Raw genomic sequence first — 19,586 nt, forward strand, 5'->3', positions numbered from 1 at the left:
CCTAACCCCCTCTCCAGTCACAATCCTAACCCCCTCTCTAGTCACAACCCTAACCCCCTCTCCAGCCATAACCCTAACCCCCTCTCCAGCCACAACCCTAACCCCCTCTCCAGCCACAACCCTAACCCACTCTCCAGCCACAACCCTAACCCCCTCTCCAGCCACAACCCAAACACCCTCTGCAGCCACAACTCTAACCCTTTATTCTCCAGCCACAACCCTAACCCTTTATTCTCCAGCCACAACCCTAACCCTTTATTCTCCAGCCACAACCCTAACCCTTTATTCTCCAGTCACAACCCTAACCCTATTTTCTCCAGCCACAACCCTAACCCTTTATTCTCCAACCACAACCCTAACCCTTTATTCTCCAGCCACAACCCTAACCCTTTATTCTCCAGCCACAACCCTAACCCTTTATTCTCCAGCCACAACCCTAACCCTTTATTCTCCAGCCACAACCCTAACCCTTTATTCTCCAGCCACAACCCTAACCCTTTATTCTCCAGTCACAACCCTAACCCTTTATTCTCCAACCACAACCCTAACCCTTTATTCTCCAGCCACAACCCTAACCCTTTATTCTCCAGCCACAACCCTAACCCTTTATTCTCCAGCCACAACCCTAACCCTTTATTCTCCAGTCACAACCCTAACCCTTTATTCTCCAGCCACAACTCTAACCCTTTATTCTCCAGCCACAACCCTAACCCTTTATTCTCCAGCCACAACCCTAACCCTTTATTCTCCAGCCACAACTCTAACCCTTTATTCTCCAGCCACAACCCTAACCCTTTATTCTCCAGTCACAACCCTAACCCTTTATTCTCCAGCCACAACCCTAACCCTTTATTCTCCAGCCACAACCCTAACCCTTTATTCTCCAGCCACAACCCTAACCCTTTATTCTCCAGCCACAACCCTAACCCTTTATTCTCCAGCCACAACCCTAACCCTTTATTCTCCAGTCACAACCCTAACCCTTTATTCTCCAGCCACAACCCTAACCCTTTATTCTCCAGTCACAACCCTAACCCTTTATTCTCCAGTCACAACCCTAACCCTATTTTCTCCAGCCACAACCCTAACCCTTTATTCTCCAGCCACAACCCTAACCCTTTATTCTCCAGCCACAACCCTAACCCTTTATTCTCCAGCCACAACCCTAACCCTTTATTCTCCAGCCACAACCCTAACCCTTTATTCTCCAGCCACAACCCTAACCCTTTATTCTCCAGCACAACCCTAACCCTTTATTCTCCAGTCACAACCCTAACCCTTTATTCTCCAGCCACAACCCTAACCCTTTATTCTCCAGCCACAACCCTAACCCTTTATTCTCCAGCCACAACCCTAACCCTTTATTCTCCAGCCACAACCCTAACCCTTTATTCTCCAGCCACAACCCTAACCCTTTATTCTCCAGTCACAACCCTAACCCTTTATTCTCCAGCCACAACCCTAACCCTTTATTCTCCAGCCACAACCCTAACCCCCTCTCCAGCCACAACCCTAACCCCCTCTCCAGCCACAACCCTAACCCCCTCTCCAGCCACAACCCTAACCCCCTCTCCAGCCACAATCCTAACCCCCTCTCTAGTCACAACCCTAACCCCCCTCTCCAGTCACAATCCTAACCCCCTCTCTAGTCACAACCCTAACCCCCTCTCCAGCCACAACCCTAACCCCCTCTCCAGCCACAACCCTAACCCCCTCTCCAGCCACAACCCTAACCCCCTCTCCAGCCACAACCCTAACCCCCTCTCCAACCACAACCCTAACCCCCTCTCCCTCTCCCTCCACAACCCTAACCCCCTCTCCAGTCACAATCCTAACCCCCTCTCTAGTCACAACCCTAACCCCCTCTCCAGTCGCAATCCTAACCCCCTCTCTAGTCACAACCCTAACCCCCCCTCCAGCGACAACCCTAACCCACTCTCCAGTCACAACCCTAACCCCCTCTCCAGCCACAACCCTAACCCCCTCTCCAGTCACAACCCTAACCCCCTCTCCAGCCACAACCCTAACCCCCTCTCCAGCCACAACCCTAACCCCCTCTCCAGCCACAACCCTAACCCCCTCTCCAGCCACAAACCTAACCCCCTCTCCAGCCACAATCCTAACCCCCTCTCTAGTCACAACCCTAACCCCCTCTCCAGCCACAACCCTAACCCCCTCTCCAGCCACAACCCTAACCCCCTCTCCAGCCACAACCCTAACCCCCTCTCCAGCCACAACCCTTACCCCCTCTCCAGCCACAACCCTAACGCCCTCTCCAGTCACAACTCTAACCCCCTCTCCAGTCACAACCCTAACCCCCTCTCCAGCCACAACTCTAACCCCCTCTCCAGCCACAACCCTAACCCCCTCTCCAGCCACAACCCTAACCCCCTCTCCAGCCACAACCCTAACCCCCTCTCCAGTCACAACCCTAACCCCCTCTCCAGTCACAACCCTAACCCCCTTTCCAACCACAACCCTAACCCCCTCTCCCTCCACAACCCTAACCCCCTCTCCAGCCACAACCCTAACCCCCTCTCCAGCCACAACCCTTACCCCCTCTCCAGCCACAACCCTAACCCCCTCTCCAGTCACAACCCTAACCCCCTTTCCAACCACAACCCTAACCCCCTCTCCCTCCACAACCCTAACCCCCTCTCCAGTCACAACCCTAACCCCCTCTCCCTCCACAACCCTAACCCCCTCTCCAACCACAACCCTAACCCTTTATTCTCCAACCACAACCCTAACCCTTTATTCTCCAGCCACAACCCTAACCCTTTATTCTCCAGCCACAACCCTAACCCTTTATTCTCCAGCCACAACCCTAACCCTTTATTCTCCAGCCACAACCCTAACCCTTTATTCTCCAGCCACAACCCTAACCCTTTATTCTCCAGCCACAACCCTAACCCTTTATTCTCCAGTCACAACCCTAACCCTTTATTCTCCAGTCACAACCCTAACCCTTTATTCTCCAGCCACAACCCTAACCCTTTATTCTCCAGTCACAACCCTAACCCTTTATTCTCCAGCCACAACCCTAACCCTTTATTCTCCAGCCACAACCCTAACCCTTTATTCTCCAGCCACAACCCTAACCCTTTATTCTCCAGCCACAACCCTAACCCTTTATTCTCCAGCCACAACCCTAACCCTTTATTCTCCAGCCACAACCCTAACCCTATTTTCTCCAGCCACAACCCTAACCCTTTATTCTCCAGTCACAACCCTAACCCTTTATTCTCCAACCACAACCCTAACCCTTTATTCTCCAGTCACAACCCTAACCCTTTATTCTCCAACCACAACCCTAACCCTTTATTCTCCAGCCACAACCCTAACCCTTTATTCTCCAGCCACAACCCTAACCCTTTATTCTCCAGCCACAACCCTAACCCTTTATTCTCCAGCCACAACCCTAACCCTTTATTCTCCAGCCACAACCCTAACCCTTTATTCTCCAGCCACAACCCTAACCCCATCTCCAGCCACAACCCTAACCCCCTCTCCAGCCACAACCCTAACCCCCTCTCCAGCCACAATCCTAACCCCTTCTCTAGTCACAACCCTAACCCCTCTCCAGTCACAATCCTAACCCCCTCTCTAGTCACAACCCTAACCCCCTCTCCCTCCACAACCCTAACCCCCTCTCCAGTCACAACCCTAACCCCCTCTCCCTCCACAACCCTAACCCAAACACCCTCTGCAGCCACAACTCTAACCCTTTATTCTCCAGCCACAACCCTAACCCTTTATTCTCCAGCCACAACCCTAACCCTTTATTCTCCAGCCACAACCCTAACCCTTTATTCTCCAGCCACAACCCTAACCCTTTATTCTCCAGCCACAACCCTAACCCTTTATTCTCCAGCCACAACCCTAACCCTTTATTCTCCAGTCACAACCCTAACCCTTTATTCTCCAACCACAACCCTAACCCTTTATTCTCCAGCCACACCCTAACCCTTTATTCTCCAGCCACAACCCTAACCCTTTATTCTCCAGCCACAACCCTAACCCTTTATTCTCCAGCCACAACCCTAAACCTTTATTCTCCAGCCACAACCCTAACCCTTTATTCTCCAGCCACAACCCTAACCCTTTATTCTCCAGCCACAACCCTAACCCTTTATTCTCCAGCCACAACCCTAACCCTTTATTCTCCAGCCACAACCCTAACCCTTTATTCTCCAGCCACAACCCTAACCCTTTATTCTCCAGCCACAACCCTAACCCTTTATTCTCCAGCCACAACCCTAACCCTTTATTCTCCAACCACAACCCTAACCCTTTATTCTCCAGTCCACAACCCTAACCCTTTATTCTCCAGCCACAACCCTAACCCTTTATTCTCCAGTCCACAACCCTAACCCTTTATTCTCCAGTCACAACCCTAACCCTTTATTCTCCAGTCACAACCCTAACCCTTTATTCTCCAGCCACAACCCTAACCCTTTATTCTCCAGCCACAACCCTAACCCTTTATTCTCCAGCCACAACCCTAACCCTATTTTCTCCAGCCACAACCCTAACCCTTTTTTCTCCAGCCACAACCCTAACCCTTTATTCTCCAGCCACAACCCTAACCCTTTATTCTCCAGCCACAACCCTAACCCTTTATTCTCCAACCACAACCCTAACCCTTTATTCTCCAGCCACAACCCTAACCCTTTATTCTCCAGCCACAACCCTAACCCTTTATTCTCCAGCCACAACCCCTAACCCTTTATTCTCCAGCCACAACCCTAACCCTTTATTCTCCAGCCACAACCCTAACCCTTTATTCTCCAGCCACAACCCTAACCCTTTATTCTCCAGCCACAACCCTAACCCTTTATTCTCCAGCCACAACCCTAACCCTTTATTCTCCAGCCACAACCCTAACCCTTTATTCTCCAGTCACAACCCTAACCCTTTATTCTCCAGCCACAACCCTAACCCTTTATTCTCCAGCCACAACCCTAACCCTTTATTCTCCAGTCACAACCCTAACCCTTTATTCTCCAGCCACAACCCTAACCCTTTATTCTCCAGCCACAACCCTAACCCTTTATTCTCCAGCCACAACCCTAACCCTTTATTCTCCAGTCACAACCCTAAACCTTTATTCTCCAGCCACAACCCTAACCCTTTATTCTCCAGCCACAACCCTAACCCTTTATTCTCCAGCCACAACCCTAACCCTTTATTCTCCAACCACAACCCTAACCCTTTATTCTCCAGCCACAACCCTAACCCTTTATTCTCCAGTCACAACCCTAACCCTTTATTCTCCAGTCACAACCCTAAACCTTTATTCTCCAGCCACAACCCTAACCCTTTATTCTCCAGTCACAACCCTAAACCTTTATTCTCCAGCCACAACCCTAACCCTTTATTCTCCAGCCACAACCCTAACCCTTTATTCTCCAGCCACAACCCTAACCCTTTATTCTCCAGTCACAAACCCTAACCCTTTATTCTCCAGCCACAACCCTAACCCTTTATTCTCCAGCCACAACCCTAACCCTTTATTCTCCAGCCACAACCCTAACCCTTTATTCTCCAGCCACAACCCTAACCCTTTATTCTCCAGCCACAACCCTAACCCTTTATTCTCCAGTCACAACCCTAACCCTTTATTCTCCAGCCACAACCCTAGCCCTTTATTCTCCAGCCACAACCCTAACCCTTTATTCTCCAGCCACAACCCTAACCCTTTATTCTCCAGCCACAACCCTAACCCTTTATTCTCCAGCCACAACCCTAACCCTTTATTCTCCAGTCACAACCCTAACCCTTTATTCTCCAACCACAACCCTAACCCTTTATTCTCCAGTCACAACCCTAACCCTTTATTCTCCAGTCACAACCCTAACCCTTTATTCTCCAGCCACAACCCTAACCCTTTATTCTCCAGCCACAACCCTAACCCTTTATTCTCCAGCCACAACCCTAACCCTTTATTCTCCAGTCACAACCCTAACCCTTTATTCTCCAGCCACAACCCTAACCCTTTATTCTCCAGCCACAACCCTAACCCTTTATTCTAACCCTTTATTCTCCAGCCACAACCCTAACCCTTTATTCTCCAGCCACAACCCTAACCCTTTATTCTCCAGCCACAACTCTAACCCTTTATTCTCCAGCCACAACCCTAACCCTTTATTCTCCAACCACAACCCTAACCCGTTATTCTCCAGCCACAACCCTAACCATTTATTCTCCAGTCACAACCCTAACCCTTTATTCTCCAGCCACAACCCTAACCCGTTATTCTCCAGCCACAACCCTAACCCTTTATTCTCCAGCCACAACCCTAACCCTTTATTCTCCAGCCACAACCCTAACCCTTTATTCTCCAGCCACAACCCTAACCCTTTATTCTCCAGCCACAACCCTAACCCCCTCTCCAACCACAACCCTAACCCTTTATTCTCCAGCCACAACCCTAACCCTTTATTCTCCAGGTCTGCCAACACAATGTTTGCAGTGGAGTGGATGGGCCGCAGGGTGGCACTACAAGCCAGTAACGGGAAATACATCTGCACCAAGAAGAACGGCCAACTAGCAGCCGTCAGCAACTCCATAGGTCAGTGTGTGTGTTTGTGTGTGTTTGTGTTTGTGAAAGTGGTTGAGTGGGTCCCATGCTTCTTATACTCTTTAAACCTAAGATCCCTATCCATAATTTCTACCTCTTTTTCCCTCCTCCTTCCCTCTCGTGGCACTCTTTCTCCTCCCTGATCAGGTGAGGATGAGAAGTTGGTTCTGAAGCTGATAAACCGTCCCATGCTGATCCTGCGAGGGGAGAATGGCTTCATCTGCCACCATAAGAACTCCAACACGCTGGATGCCAACAGATCAGTCTATGACATCTTCACACTGCACTTCAGTGACGGGGCCTACCACATCAAAGGTGAGGTTATGATATACACATTATAGCTTACTGCATAGAATTCAATGTGTTTTCTTTCTATAAATAATTAAGAATTTCCGTGCAACTTCTAATTTTTTATCTATTGTTTTCTGCTTAATCTGTCTAGATGTGTAAAGGCCTTTCTTATAGTGCTGCCAGTCCAATGTTGTCTCTCTCTCTCTCTCTCGCCCACTGTAGGTGAGGGAGGGAGGTTCTGGTATGTGAACAGCAGTGGTCTGGTGTGTTCAGACGGAGAGACACCAGATGACTTCACTTTTGAGTTCCTGGAGCACGGACGCATCTCCATCCGAGGCAAGAACGGCAGATACCTGCGAGGCCAGGGGGGAACGCTGAAGGGAGATGGGGCTACCCCGGATAGCTCTGCCCTCTGGGAGTACTGATCCAGGACTATATGGGGACCGCTCTCCTACCCTGCTGGATGTAGAGGTTACCCCCAAGTACAGATCAAGGATCTGATTGGGGCAGATTACCACATTACCCTAACCCCAATGTCCTAAAGTTAATGAATAGATTGGTACCAGTAGTTAGTGGCAACTTCTGCCCTATCCCTTAGGGCCCTTTCTGGCCCTGTCTCACACCACTCAACCTACTCCTGGCATGCCAGCCACAGGAGAAGGCACAAAGAGATAACAATGACTATTTTCATAGGGGAGGCGGGGAAGACAGAAGAGGGAGTAAGGGGTCCCATGTTTTCAGTTAAGAAAGAAGTGATGTTTGGTGGAGCCAACACTGTTCAGTGAGTCAACGCCACAGTCCGAACAACGTTATGCATTATAGGCCCATGAGCATTTTACTATGTGTTTTTTAATCAACATGTTACTAGTAGAAGTCAAGGTTCTGGGTAACTATCATACTCACACAGAGAGGCGTAGTCATGGCTTGGGTTTTCATTTTGCAACATTGTTTTAGCTACAACACTATTAATGATACGGCAGAAATTAAACGACTAATATTTCCATTGTCCACACAGAGGAGTAGTCATGGCTTAGGTTTCCCATTTTGAAGTTTATTCTGGTTTCTACTGGTCCTCTGTAGCTCAGTTGGTAGGGCATGGCGTTTGCTACGTCAGGATAGTGAATTCGATTGCAGGGACCACCCATGTGTAAAATGTATGCGCACATGACTAAATCGCTTTGGATAAAACAATCTGCTAAATGGCATTTATATTATTATTATATATTATAATTATTTTACTACAGCAGCTACAAGTACTGCATAACTACTATCTGCCCACTGCTACAAATGGCTATAGAGCCACTCTGGTGTAAAACCAAGGGACCTTAAAACAAGTATCTATTGCACCCTCTCCCAATCCTTCCTCACTTCCACCCCTCTCACTCTCTACTCTGTGGTTTTCCCAATTCTTCCTTTCCTCTCTTCCACCCACTTTCTTCCTTGCTGTTTTGCCAATTCTGACTTTTGTAAGTGACAGTTTAGAGATGTGTAATAATGAACTCAGAAAGTCATCAACTCATCGTAGCCGAGTCATTGTTAGCGGATAGCTTCCTTATCATCATAGCGTTGTCAAAGGATACTCACATTAGCAAGCATGATCGGCGGCTGCATCTCAAATGTCACCCTATTCCCAACGTAGGGCAGCAGGCCTACTTCAGACCACAGACACATAGGTTAATGGCTTGGTCATAAGTTATAGGCCTCTATATGTGAAATAGGAGTGTGATGGGTGACATTTGAGATTAGTACAGGGTTTCCCCTGCAAACCAACCTTACAGTAACACGTCAGCTGTAACACGACTACATCTACAAAGAGTATAGTGCTAGTAATCTACAACATTTGCTACATTCCTTTGTAATATTTCTTTATTTACTCTTTCTGAAACGTTTTGAAAAAATGATAAAAATTCTCTGTGTAAAATATATGTTGCGTGTGTGGATAATGTGTTGTCAGTGAAGTGACGATCTTCAAACCAATCGTTTCAATTTTACAGGTAGGCTACATTATAATGCACACAAAACACATGTGAAATATACAACAACACTTGGTATGTACACATTTGCAAACATGACTTGACCATTCAACAATAACAGAAATAAATGCTGTTGGGGTACAGAAACAGCAGAGGGAGACAAATAGTCATTCCCTTCTCCTTTACAGCAGAGATGTTGGAGTGAGTGTAGGGTTGTGTATTGCAGATGAAGATGAGGAGCATATGTAAGATGATACCAGTGTCAGAGGATGTTATGGATGAGGAGTGTATGTGGGATGGAGGATGAGGATGTTATGGATGAGGAGTGTATGTGGGATGGTACCAGTGTCAGAGGATGTTATGGATGAGGAACATATGATGGATGGTACCAGTGTCAGAGGATGTTATGGATGAGGAGTGTATGTGGGATGGTACCGGTGTCAGAGGATGAGGAGTGTACAGTACCAGTCAAAAGTTTGGACACACCTACTCATTCAAGGATTTTTCTTTATTTTTACTATTTTCTACATTGTAGAATAATAGTGAAGACATCAAAATTATGAAATAACACATGGAATCATGTAGTAACCAAAAAAACATTAATCAAATCAAAATATATTTGAGATTCTTCAAAGTAGCCACCCTTTGCCTTGATGACAGCTTTGCACACTCTTGGCATTCTCTCAACCAGCTTCACCTGGAATTCCTCTCCAACATTCTTGAAGGAGTTCCCCACATATGCTGAGCACTTGTTGGCTGCTTTTCCTTCACTCTGCGGTCCAACTCATCCCAAAACATCTCAATTGGGTTGAGGTCTTGTGATTGTGGAGGCCAGGTCCTCTGATGTGTAGTCCACACACTGTTGCCATGGAAGAGCACTGCACCACCACAGCCTCCTTACAGTGGGGGAAAATAGTATTTGATCCCCTGCTGATTTTGTACGTTTGCCCACTGACAAAGAAATGATCAGTCTATCATTTTAATGGTAGGGTTATTTGAACAGTGAGACAGAATAACAACAAAAAAATCCTGAAAAACGCATGTCAAATATGTTATAAAATGATTTGCATTTTAATGAGGGAAATAAGTATTTGACCCCTCTGCAAAACATGACTTAATACTTGAGTGGCAAAACCCTTGTTGGCAATCACAGAGGTCAGACGTTTCTTGTAGTTGGCCACCAGGTTTGCACACATCTCAGGAGGGATTTTGTCCCACTCCTCCTTTGCAGATCTTCTCCAAGTCATTAAGGTTTCGAGGCTGACGTTTGGCAACTCGAACCTTCAGCTCCCTCCACAGATTTTCTATGGGATTAAGGTCTGGAGACTGGCTAGGCCAATCTTCTTGAGCCACTCCTTTGTTGCCTTGGCCGTGTGTTTTGCGTCATTGTCATGCTGGAATACCCATCCACGACCCATTTTCAATGCCCCGGCTGAGGGAAGGAGGTTCTCACCCAAGATTAGACGGTACATGGCCCCGTCCATCGTCCCTTTGATGCGGTGAAGTTGTCCAGTCCCCTTAGCAGAAAAACACCCCCAAAGCATAATGTTTCCACCTCCATGTTTGACGGTGGGGATGGTGTTCTTGGGGTCATAGGCAGTATTCCTCCTCCAAACACGGCGAGTTGAGTTGATGCCAAAGAGCTCCATTTTGGTCTCATCTGAACACAACACTTTCACCCAGTTGTCCTCTGAATCATTCAGATGTTTATTGGCAAACTTCAGACGGGCATGTATATGTGCTTTCTTGAGCAGGGGGACCTTGCGGGCGCTGCAGGATTTCAGTCCTTCACGGCATAGTGTGTTACCAATTGTTTTCTTGGTGACTATGGTCCCAGCTGCCTTGAGATCATTGACAAGATCCTCCCGTGTAGTTCTGGGCTGATTCCTCACCGTTCTCATGATCCTTGCAACTCCACGAGGTGAGATCTTGCATAGAGCCCCAGGCCGAGGGAGATTGACAGTGTTGTGTTTCTTCCATTTGCGAATAATCACACCAACTGTTGTCACCTTCTCACCAAGCTGCTTGGCGATGGTCTTGTAGCCCATTCCAGCCTTGTGTAGGTCTACAATCTTGTCCCTGAAATCCTTGGAGAGCTCTTTGGTCGTGGCCATGGTGGAGAGTTTGGAATCTGATTGATTGATTGCTTCTGTGGACAGGTGTCTTTTATACAGGTAACAAGCTGCGGTTAGGAGCACTCCCTTTAAGAGTGTGCTCCTAATCTTAGCTCGTTACCTGTATAAAAGACACCTGGGAGCCAGAAATCTTTCTGATTGAGAGGGGGTCAAATACTTATTTCCCTCATTAAAATGCAAATCAATTTATAACATTTTTGACACGCGTTTTTCTGGATTTTTTTGTTGTTATTATGTCTCTCACTGTTCGAATAAACCTACCATTAAAATTATAGACTGATAATTTCTTTGTCAGTGGGCAAACGTACAAAATCAGCAGGGGATCAAATACTTTTTTCCCTCACTGTAACCTCCTTCAAACTGGTGTCCCCTACAGTTACCTCAACAGCTGGAGCCTCCCTCTGAGAGACAACGACACCAGCTGCACTGTGCCTGTAACACACACACACACACACACACACACACACACACACACACACACACACACAGTAGTAAAACAAACCTGACAACAAAGATTGGTCACAGAAAATATTGGGTGAGCTGAACACACACACACACACACATACACCTTTACCTGAGGCATTGTGTGAGCGGCCCAGCCAGGGTGATGACCCTGCAGACATTCAGGCTGACAGGACAGCATGCTCCCTGGGTCTATCCATGGCCTGACCCTGGTCTTTCCTCTCACAGTGGCCTACCATCAGGCTCTCTCATGGGCTTGGAGCTGCCTTTTGCTCCCCTGGGAGATCCAAGGCTAGAGTATCTGAGCCGGTGCTATGGTACAGGCCTTTCCTGCCTGCGAACACACACACACACACCACAGGCCACGACACACACCCCTCCATGAAGCTTGCTACCTTACTCCTCTCCTCCGGCCTCCCCTCACAGGTCCTGACCAGCACCACCCTCCCCTGTCGGCCCACTGCTACCAAACACTGAGGACCACCATTTGCCCTGGCTAAGGTTACAATAAAAGTGATTGGCTGCTCCGGGCTGTGTAGTACTCTGACACGGAGGCCTGGTCATCCCAGAAGACGTAAGGGGAGGGAGCAGAGACGCCCATCAAGCAGGCCACAAAGGATCATAGGGGAGTTGATGAGGGCAGCGTCGACGCCGAAGAGGAGCTTGAAGAGGAGAGGCTCCAGGAGAAAATGGCCAACGCCTAGTGAGGATGATGATAATGATGAAAATGGTGGTTTTGTTGTTGTAAACATAAGCCAACACAGGTTGCACGACCACTCCCGCGCTGTCATTTTCCTCTGAGTCATCATGTTGACCAACAGTAATGACAGGTAGACTAAACTCCAGTCAGTTTCCATTGGTCAGCAGCTTTATAGAAAGTAAACCCCCAGACTGCATCTCGCAGGGAGACGGACCCTCCACCTCGATCAGAGAACACACACCCTTGTCTCTGGCTGCCAGCGAATTAGACGACACTTTGATGAGAGCAGGGCCAGGGGACTGGTCAGCTGGGGGAGTGGGAGACCTAAGGAGAGAGAACAAGGGGAGAGGTTTATCAAATATACATTTCATTTTTGCATGGTCAGTCTGAGTAGTTCAAATGAAGAGGTTCATACCTGGGGTGCAGAGTTGATAGATCAACACAGTACACCCCATCACTCTCACAGACAGCACAGACACAGTGCTTGTCCTCACTCAGCACCAAATGACCCACTGGACTAAGGAACTGAAGGACAGCATAGAATAACACAGACAAGAACCAACCAAAGAGGAGTGTTTCTTGTCTATTAAGAATATCACATATAGCTAACAGCCAGGTTCAAACCCTTACTACAACTTCAGTGTTCATCAATACTCAGTTCACCTGCTGTTCACCTGCTGTTCACCTCAGTGCTCATCAATACTCTGTTCACCTGCTGTTCACCTCAGTGTTCATCAATACTCAGTTCACCTGCTGTTCACCTCAGTGTTCATCAATACTCAGTTCACCTGCTGTTCACCTCAGTGTTCATCAATACTCAGTTCACCTGCTGTTCACCTCAGTGTTCATCAATACTCAGTTCACCTCAGTGCTCATCAATACTCAGTTCACCTGCTGTTCATCAATACTCAGTTCACCTGCTGTTCACCTCAGTGTTCATCAATACTCAGTTCACCTGCTGTTCACCTCAGTGCTCATCAATACTCAGTTCACCTGCTGTTCACCTCAGTGCTCATCAATACTCAGTTCACCTGCTGTTCATCAATACTCAGTTCACCTGCTGTTCACCTCAGTGTTCATCAATACTCAGTTCACCTGCTGTTCACCTCAGTGTTCATCAATACTCAGTTCACCTGCTGTTCACCTCAGTGCTCATCAATACTCAGTTCACCTGCTGTTCACCTCAGTGCTCATCAATACTCAGTTCACCTGCTGTTCACCTCAGTGCTCATCAATACTCAGTTCACCTGCTGTTCACCTCAGTGTTTATCAATACTCAGTTCACCTGCTGTTCACCTGTGTTCACCAATACTCAGTTCACCTGCTGTTCATCAATACTCAGTTCACATGCTGTTCATCAATACTCAGTTCACCTGCTGTTCACCTCAGTGTTCATCAATAATCAGTTCCTTGTCATGTTTACCTGCTGCTATTCATGTCAGTGTTAATAAATAATCAGGTAATTTTATTACCTCCTATTCACCTCAATGTTTATCATAATCATTCACCTGCTATTCACCCGTGTGTAAACAGTATTCATTAATAATCAGTTCCTTGTCGTATAAATTACCTTTAGTAAATTGAAGTGGGCGAAGTGTAAGGTTTGAGATTCAGCCTACCGTCAGTTTCAGCTCTTGTGTGTTGAAGACATACAGCTCGTCGCGCCCAGAACAAATCAACACATCTGCTCCAGACCAGGTCACTTTAGCAGCTGTATCCGTCGAAAGACATCCGAACTCAGCCAAAGTCTCAACAGCACATCTCGCCGATAGGACCTTCCCTGTAGCTCAGTTGGTAGAGCATGGTGTTTGCAACACCAGGGTTGTGGGTTCGATTCCCACGGGGGGCCAGCACAGAAAAAAAATGTATGATATGTATGAAATTGTATGAAATGTATGCATTCACTACTGTAAGTCGCTCTGGATAAGAGCGTCTGCTAAATGACTAAAATGTAAAAAAATGTAAAAATGTAAGCTGTAAGAATAACTGGCCAGAACCAAGGAAGAATCGGTAAACAGTACGATGCTTTTCAAGTAATTTATTTGCTACAAAGTTATGCCCATAATAACTATCTGAAGGTAGTTTCGGTGCTGTAGCTTGCTTGAAATGCATCAGCCAGTTATTGACGGATGCAAAAAACGCGAATGTTGTTTCTGACAAATCAGCGTTCAAAACTACATTACCCAAGCACCAAGACCGACGTTTAATGTCATGACGCTGCTAGCCACCCACCAATCATAACATCGCAGGCAAACGTCCGCCGAAATTTCAAAAAGATTTTCGTTTGCTTCGGGTGTTGCCATCTATTTTAAACTATTAGTTGAACGCGTTATGGATCCCTTTAGTGAAGACCATACGAAAATGTACTTTTATGAAACCAGATTGAATACCTACGTGGGGTGGCCGTTCGAAGAGGGCTGCGCTTGCACTCCAGAGAACGTAAGTTAACGAAACAAACTGGCTAACGTTAGCTAGCTCGGCCATGACTTTCAGAAATGCACGTAGTAGCTAGTTAACTACACAAAGTTGTCCATTATTTGGTGATTCCCTTTTCTCAGTTAGGTTACACTAAATTATGCGTATGCAATTGTTTCACTCTGGTCTAATCTACTAGCGAAAACGTGAACACGATTAAGTTACTTTGTTGCTGTGTATTCCAGATGGCCAAAGCTGGATTCATCCACACACCAACAGAGAACAGCCCGGACATAGCCAAGTGCTTCTTCTGTCTCAAAGAACTGGAGGGCTGGGAGCCAGATGATGACCCAGAGTGAGTTGTAAGACACTGATCATGGCTAAAGAAGCCTATATTGGTTAATTGTGTCCTTTATTGCTATTTAGTAAGCTCGCATGGTAAGGGTTTATTAAGCTAATTAGCTAGTTACTACAACATGCATAGACGCTACTTTTAGCACAAATTGAAGATATCTCCTTCCCGGCCTTTTATTAAGAGCCCCAACGCTCGGTCTGAAAGTGAACAAGTCTTTGGAAACATAAGGAACGTAGTTATCCTTCATATAAGCGAGAGGTTATTTTCCGAAAATAAAAAAGTTAAATTACTATGCACCTTTTAGGGTTAGCGTTTCCACGAGGCCATATGTCCATCGCAGCGCTTCCAGACCCCAGGCGGAAGGAAAAGGTGACCGCCTTTACTAATTAGCCATCTAGCGTGCACCGAACACCTGTGTAACCGAAGGACTACGTTAAAATGGCGCTGCCCATGCTGAAACGGCTTTTTGGTCACTAGAGGCCTCTATCATTTATCTATGGCTACAACTGTGATAAGGACAGTTAAAACAAAGTGTATATTTTACATTTTGTGAAATTATTTTCATATGAAAGTGAAGGGTTGTATGTTTCTAGAACCGTATTGCAGTTTAGTTTATTGGTCTTTCAGCAATACCTGTTCTTAAAAACATTGTCATTAAACACTGCGTTACTTTTCTGTTACCATATTAAGCATCCATGTTAAATAAGTTCAACACATTTTAAACTGCTAAAAATGTCTGCCAGAGCCAGTTTACCTCGGAAAATAACACAATGTCCTTGGACCCGGACCTTAAGGAGTAATGGCAGGCCAGACTAAGCTCATTAAGCATACATTCATGGGATAGCTAGCTACATACTCTGAAGAGGTCTGTGTAACTACAAGGTTACACAGACCTAACATACCATCTGAGATATAGCAATACAATTATTAGAAAAGGGTCCTTTTTTAGGACCTCTGCGAGACAGAATGTTGATTAAAATAACATTTGAACTCTACTGGTTTTCTAGTATTTCTAGTTTATTTTAGACAAAATATCACCTGATGCATGCATATATTTACATGTTTGCATGTTTCAGGTGCTAGAAATCTGAACACACTACCGCCTAGCTATCACCAGATAATGAATCAGGCTATGGGTAGTGAATGTCTAGCCTCTGCCCAGTGAGTAAAGACTGGGAGCCGAGGCTAGTTCAAGCTCAGATCTTGCTGTTCCTCCTCAATTGCTACATTAGATATTGATCCTATTGCTAGTGTTTTCTCCTCATCATGGCATGACTCTTGTTTCAGGAAGGAGCATAAGTCTCATTCACCCAGCTGCAACTTCATCTCCCTGAAGAAGAGTGTGAATGACCTGACTGTGGAAGAGTTCCTCAAACTCCAGAAAGAGAAGCAGAAATTCCACATTGTAAGTTGAGCTAGGACTAGGTCTTTGGAAATCCCTGTAACAATTACAGTGAGGGAAAAAAATATTTGATCCCCTGCTGATTTTGTACGTTTGCCCACTGACAAAGAAATGATCAGTCTATAATTTTAATTGTTGGTTTATTTGAACAGTGAGAGACAGAATAACAACAAAAAAATCCAGAAAACGCATGTCAAAAATGTTATACATTGATTTGCATTTTAATGAGGGAAATAAGTATTTGACCCCCTCTCAATCAAAGATTTCTGTCTCCCAGGTGTCTTTTATACAGGTAACGAGTTGAGATTAGGAGCACACTCTTAAAGGGAGTGCTCCTAATCTTAGCTTGTTACCTGTATAAAAGACACCTGTCCACAGAAGCAACCAATCAGATTCCAAACTTTCCACCATGGCCACGACCAAAGAGCTCTCCAAGGATGTCAGGGACAAGATTGTAGACCTACACAAGGCTGGAATGGGCTACAAGACCATCGCCAAGCAGCTTGGTGAGAAGGTGACAACAGTTGGTGTGATTATTCGCAAATGGAAGAAACACAAAAGAACTCAATCTCCCTCGGCCTGGGGCTCCATGCAAGATCTCACCTTGTGGAGTTGAAATGATCATGAGAACGGTGAGGAATCAGCCCAGAACTACACGGGATGATCTTGTCAATGATCTCAAGGCAGCTGGGACCATAGTCACCAAGAAAACAATTGGTAACACACTACGCCGTGAAGGACTGAAATCCTGCAGCGCCCGCAAGGTCCCCTTGCTCAAGAAATCACATATACATGCCCGTCTGAAGTTTGCCAATGAACATCTGAATGATTCAGAGGACAACTGGGTGAAAGTGTTGTGGTCAGATGAGACCAAAATGGAGCTCTTTGGCATCAACTCAACTCGCTGTGTTTGGAGGAGGAGGAATACTGCCTATGACCCCAAGAACACCATCCCCAGCGTCAAACATGGAGGTGGCAACATTATGTTTTGGGGGTGTTTTACTGCTTAGGGGACAGGACAACTTCACCGCATCAAAAGGACGCTGGAATGTACCGTCAAATCTTGGGTGAGAACCTCCTTCCCTCAGCCAGGGCATTGAAAATGGGTCGTGGATGGGTATTCCAGCATGACAATGACCCAAAACACACAGCCAAGGCAACAAAGGAGTGGCTCAAGAAGAAGCACATTAAGGTCCTGGAGTGGCCTAAGCCAGTCTCCAGACCTTAATCCCATAGAAAATCTGTGGAGGGAGCTGAAGGTTCGAGTTGCCAAATGTCAGCCTCGAAACCTTAATGACTTGGAGAAGATCTGCAAAGAGGAGTGGGACAAAATCCCTCCTGAGATGTGTGTAAACCTGGTGGCCAACTACAAGAAACGTCTGACCTCTGATTGCCAACAAGGGTTTTGCCACCAAGTACTAAGTCATGTTTTGCAGAGGGGTCAAATACCTATTTCCGTCATTAAAATGCAAATCATTTTATAACATTTTTTACATGCGTTTTTCTGGATTTTTTGTTGTTATTTTGTCTCACTGTTCAAATAAACCTACCATTAAAATTATAGACTGATCATTTCTTTGTCAGTGGGCAAACGTACAAAATCAGCAGGGGATCAAATACTTTTCCCCCTCACTGTATACCTATTGCCAATATTGATAACAAAGTAGGTTTAGTGCTCCTCCTATGGTGTGGCTTACTGTATATGGGTAGAACAAGAATATCAACAATTATATATTTTATAAACTTTTATTTATTCGAGGGATCCCAATTGAGACCAGTGTCTCATTTGTAATGGTGCTCTGAGGACATAAAATAAAAGATAAAACTACAAGATACAATAACAAATGCATTACATTAGAACATCAGACATCATACACATTTATTAAAGTCAATCAAAACAATTGCGCACCTGTGACCTCATTTCTCATCTTGGTTTTAAACTGCCCTAGTGGTGCCAGGGAATCCAAATGAAGTGAATTTTGTAATTGATTCCAAAAATTAAACTAAAAGTGGATTTACTTAGTTTGGTGGAGACCTGAGGGATTTCAAGAGTTAACAAACCCTGTGAACGGGTTTGCTATCACGTTTTTATACTTTAACAACAAAGTTAGGTAAGTCAGAAGCTTGTATAGTAGAGCTTTGTAAACAAAAGGGGAGTAATGAAGTGATCTCCAGGACTTTAATGAGGACCAACCAATCTTTTGATGCAGTGATGTGTATTAAAACTAATAGGAGTATGTTAAGCCTGGTTTTGCTGCAGATCAAACACTCCATCCCAGGTCTCTACTAGTGCTGAGAATCCATCAGGTGATCAAATGTGTCCTATAAATACAGGCCCATCTCTGAGTGGAAAATATAGGCATACTGTATCTCTGAGATGTGTGTGGAAAATTATGAATATACCAGATTGAAATGTCTTCTATTTTCCTATTACAGAAAAAGTATTGCAATGAGGCCATCACTAAGTTTGAGGAGGCGGCAAAAAGCAGAAGGGGTGAGATCATCAAGACTGCCATGGATGAAGAGTGAAGTGGAGAGACTGGACCTGTTTGAGTACTTTATAAATGTTCTGCTCTTGAGTAATCACTGGTAGTGCAGTAGTCTAGTGTACATATTCTGTCTGTCTGCATTAGGTAGGTGTTTTTAGCAATAAATATTTTATTTCCCAATTTGACTCTTGTGATCTATTTGTCATGTATTGTGTTAATTTGATTGAATATATAAACTGGGTATGTGAGAATCTACTGGTAAACCTGCTAGCATATTGTAGTGAATGGTGGGGTAGGGAAGCTAGCCCGGGTTGCTGCCATGAAAGGCAAACACCCTACACATCGCAGGTTACTATAATATTTTGGTGTTTGACACCAGTTGTGCATAATGGCCATGCGTAAAGGGAGAGACACTTGAGCGCCTGGAGCCCATAAAATAAGAGGACCCACCTGCTATGTACTCTGCCGCTGCTTGGAAATGTTATTCCTCAACGCTAGTGGTCAATCCTGCTTCACGCCTCGTCCTCGTAACGTTGTTAAAGCTCTTGAGCCGTGAACAGGATACACTGAAAGAGCGTCATCCTAGAGATATGGGAATAAAGATTCCCAGTGGAGATTTTGATTAGTTGTGATATTTTACTACTAACTTCACTATAATCTGAATTACTTTAGCCTTTTACTGGCATTAACCCCTCTAGTCAACAACATAAATAGTGTAGGAATAGGGTGTTACCAGTCCCTATATCCGTGGGGAGTTGAATCGAGGCACACGTTTTTTTGT

At 45.7% G+C, this 19,586-nt stretch overlaps 2 protein-coding genes across 2 annotated transcripts in view; both read left to right on the plus strand.

Moving 5' to 3' along the window:
• The window catches only part of LOC115152901 (fascin-2-like), a 33,284-nt gene extending 25,643 nt beyond the window's left edge, over positions 1-7,641 (plus strand). The window contains exons 5-7 of the mRNA XM_029697821.1: positions 6,453-6,574; positions 6,731-6,898; positions 7,097-7,641. Coding sequence (XP_029553681.1) covers positions 6,453-6,574; positions 6,731-6,898; positions 7,097-7,299 — 493 coding nt within the window. The 3' untranslated portion in view covers positions 7,300-7,641. The remainder of the gene's footprint in view (positions 1-6,452; positions 6,575-6,730; positions 6,899-7,096) is intronic.
• A 6,736-nt stretch (positions 7,642-14,377) lies between these two features.
• Positions 14,378-18,985, plus strand: birc5a (baculoviral IAP repeat containing 5a). The gene is made up of 4 exons (XM_029697841.1): positions 14,378-14,583; positions 14,805-14,914; positions 16,202-16,319; positions 18,753-18,985. Exons 1-4 carry the CDS (start codon positions 14,476-14,478, stop codon positions 18,843-18,845), a joined length of 429 nt encoding a protein of 142 aa, XP_029553701.1. The 5' UTR covers positions 14,378-14,475; the 3' UTR covers positions 18,846-18,985.
• Positions 18,986-19,586: the final 601 nt, after the last annotated feature.

This window comes from Salmo trutta, chromosome 18, assembly GCF_901001165.1.
Source record: "Salmo trutta chromosome 18, fSalTru1.1, whole genome shotgun sequence".
Taxonomy (NCBI): Eukaryota; Metazoa; Chordata; class Actinopteri; order Salmoniformes; family Salmonidae; genus Salmo; species Salmo trutta.

Excerpts from the sequence above, each read along its gene's own strand:
- birc5a (XM_029697841.1), top strand. The coding sequence starts at position 14,476 with ATGGATCCCTTTAGTGAAGACCATACGAAAATGTACTTTTATGAAACC. Across the intron at positions 14,915-16,201 it reads GAGCCAGATGATGACCCAGA|GAAGGAGCATAAGTCTCATT; the intron begins GTGAGTTGTAAG and ends CTCTTGTTTCAG. Across the intron at positions 16,320-18,752 it reads AGAAGCAGAAATTCCACATT|AAAAAGTATTGCAATGAGGC; the intron begins GTAAGTTGAGCT and ends TTCCTATTACAG.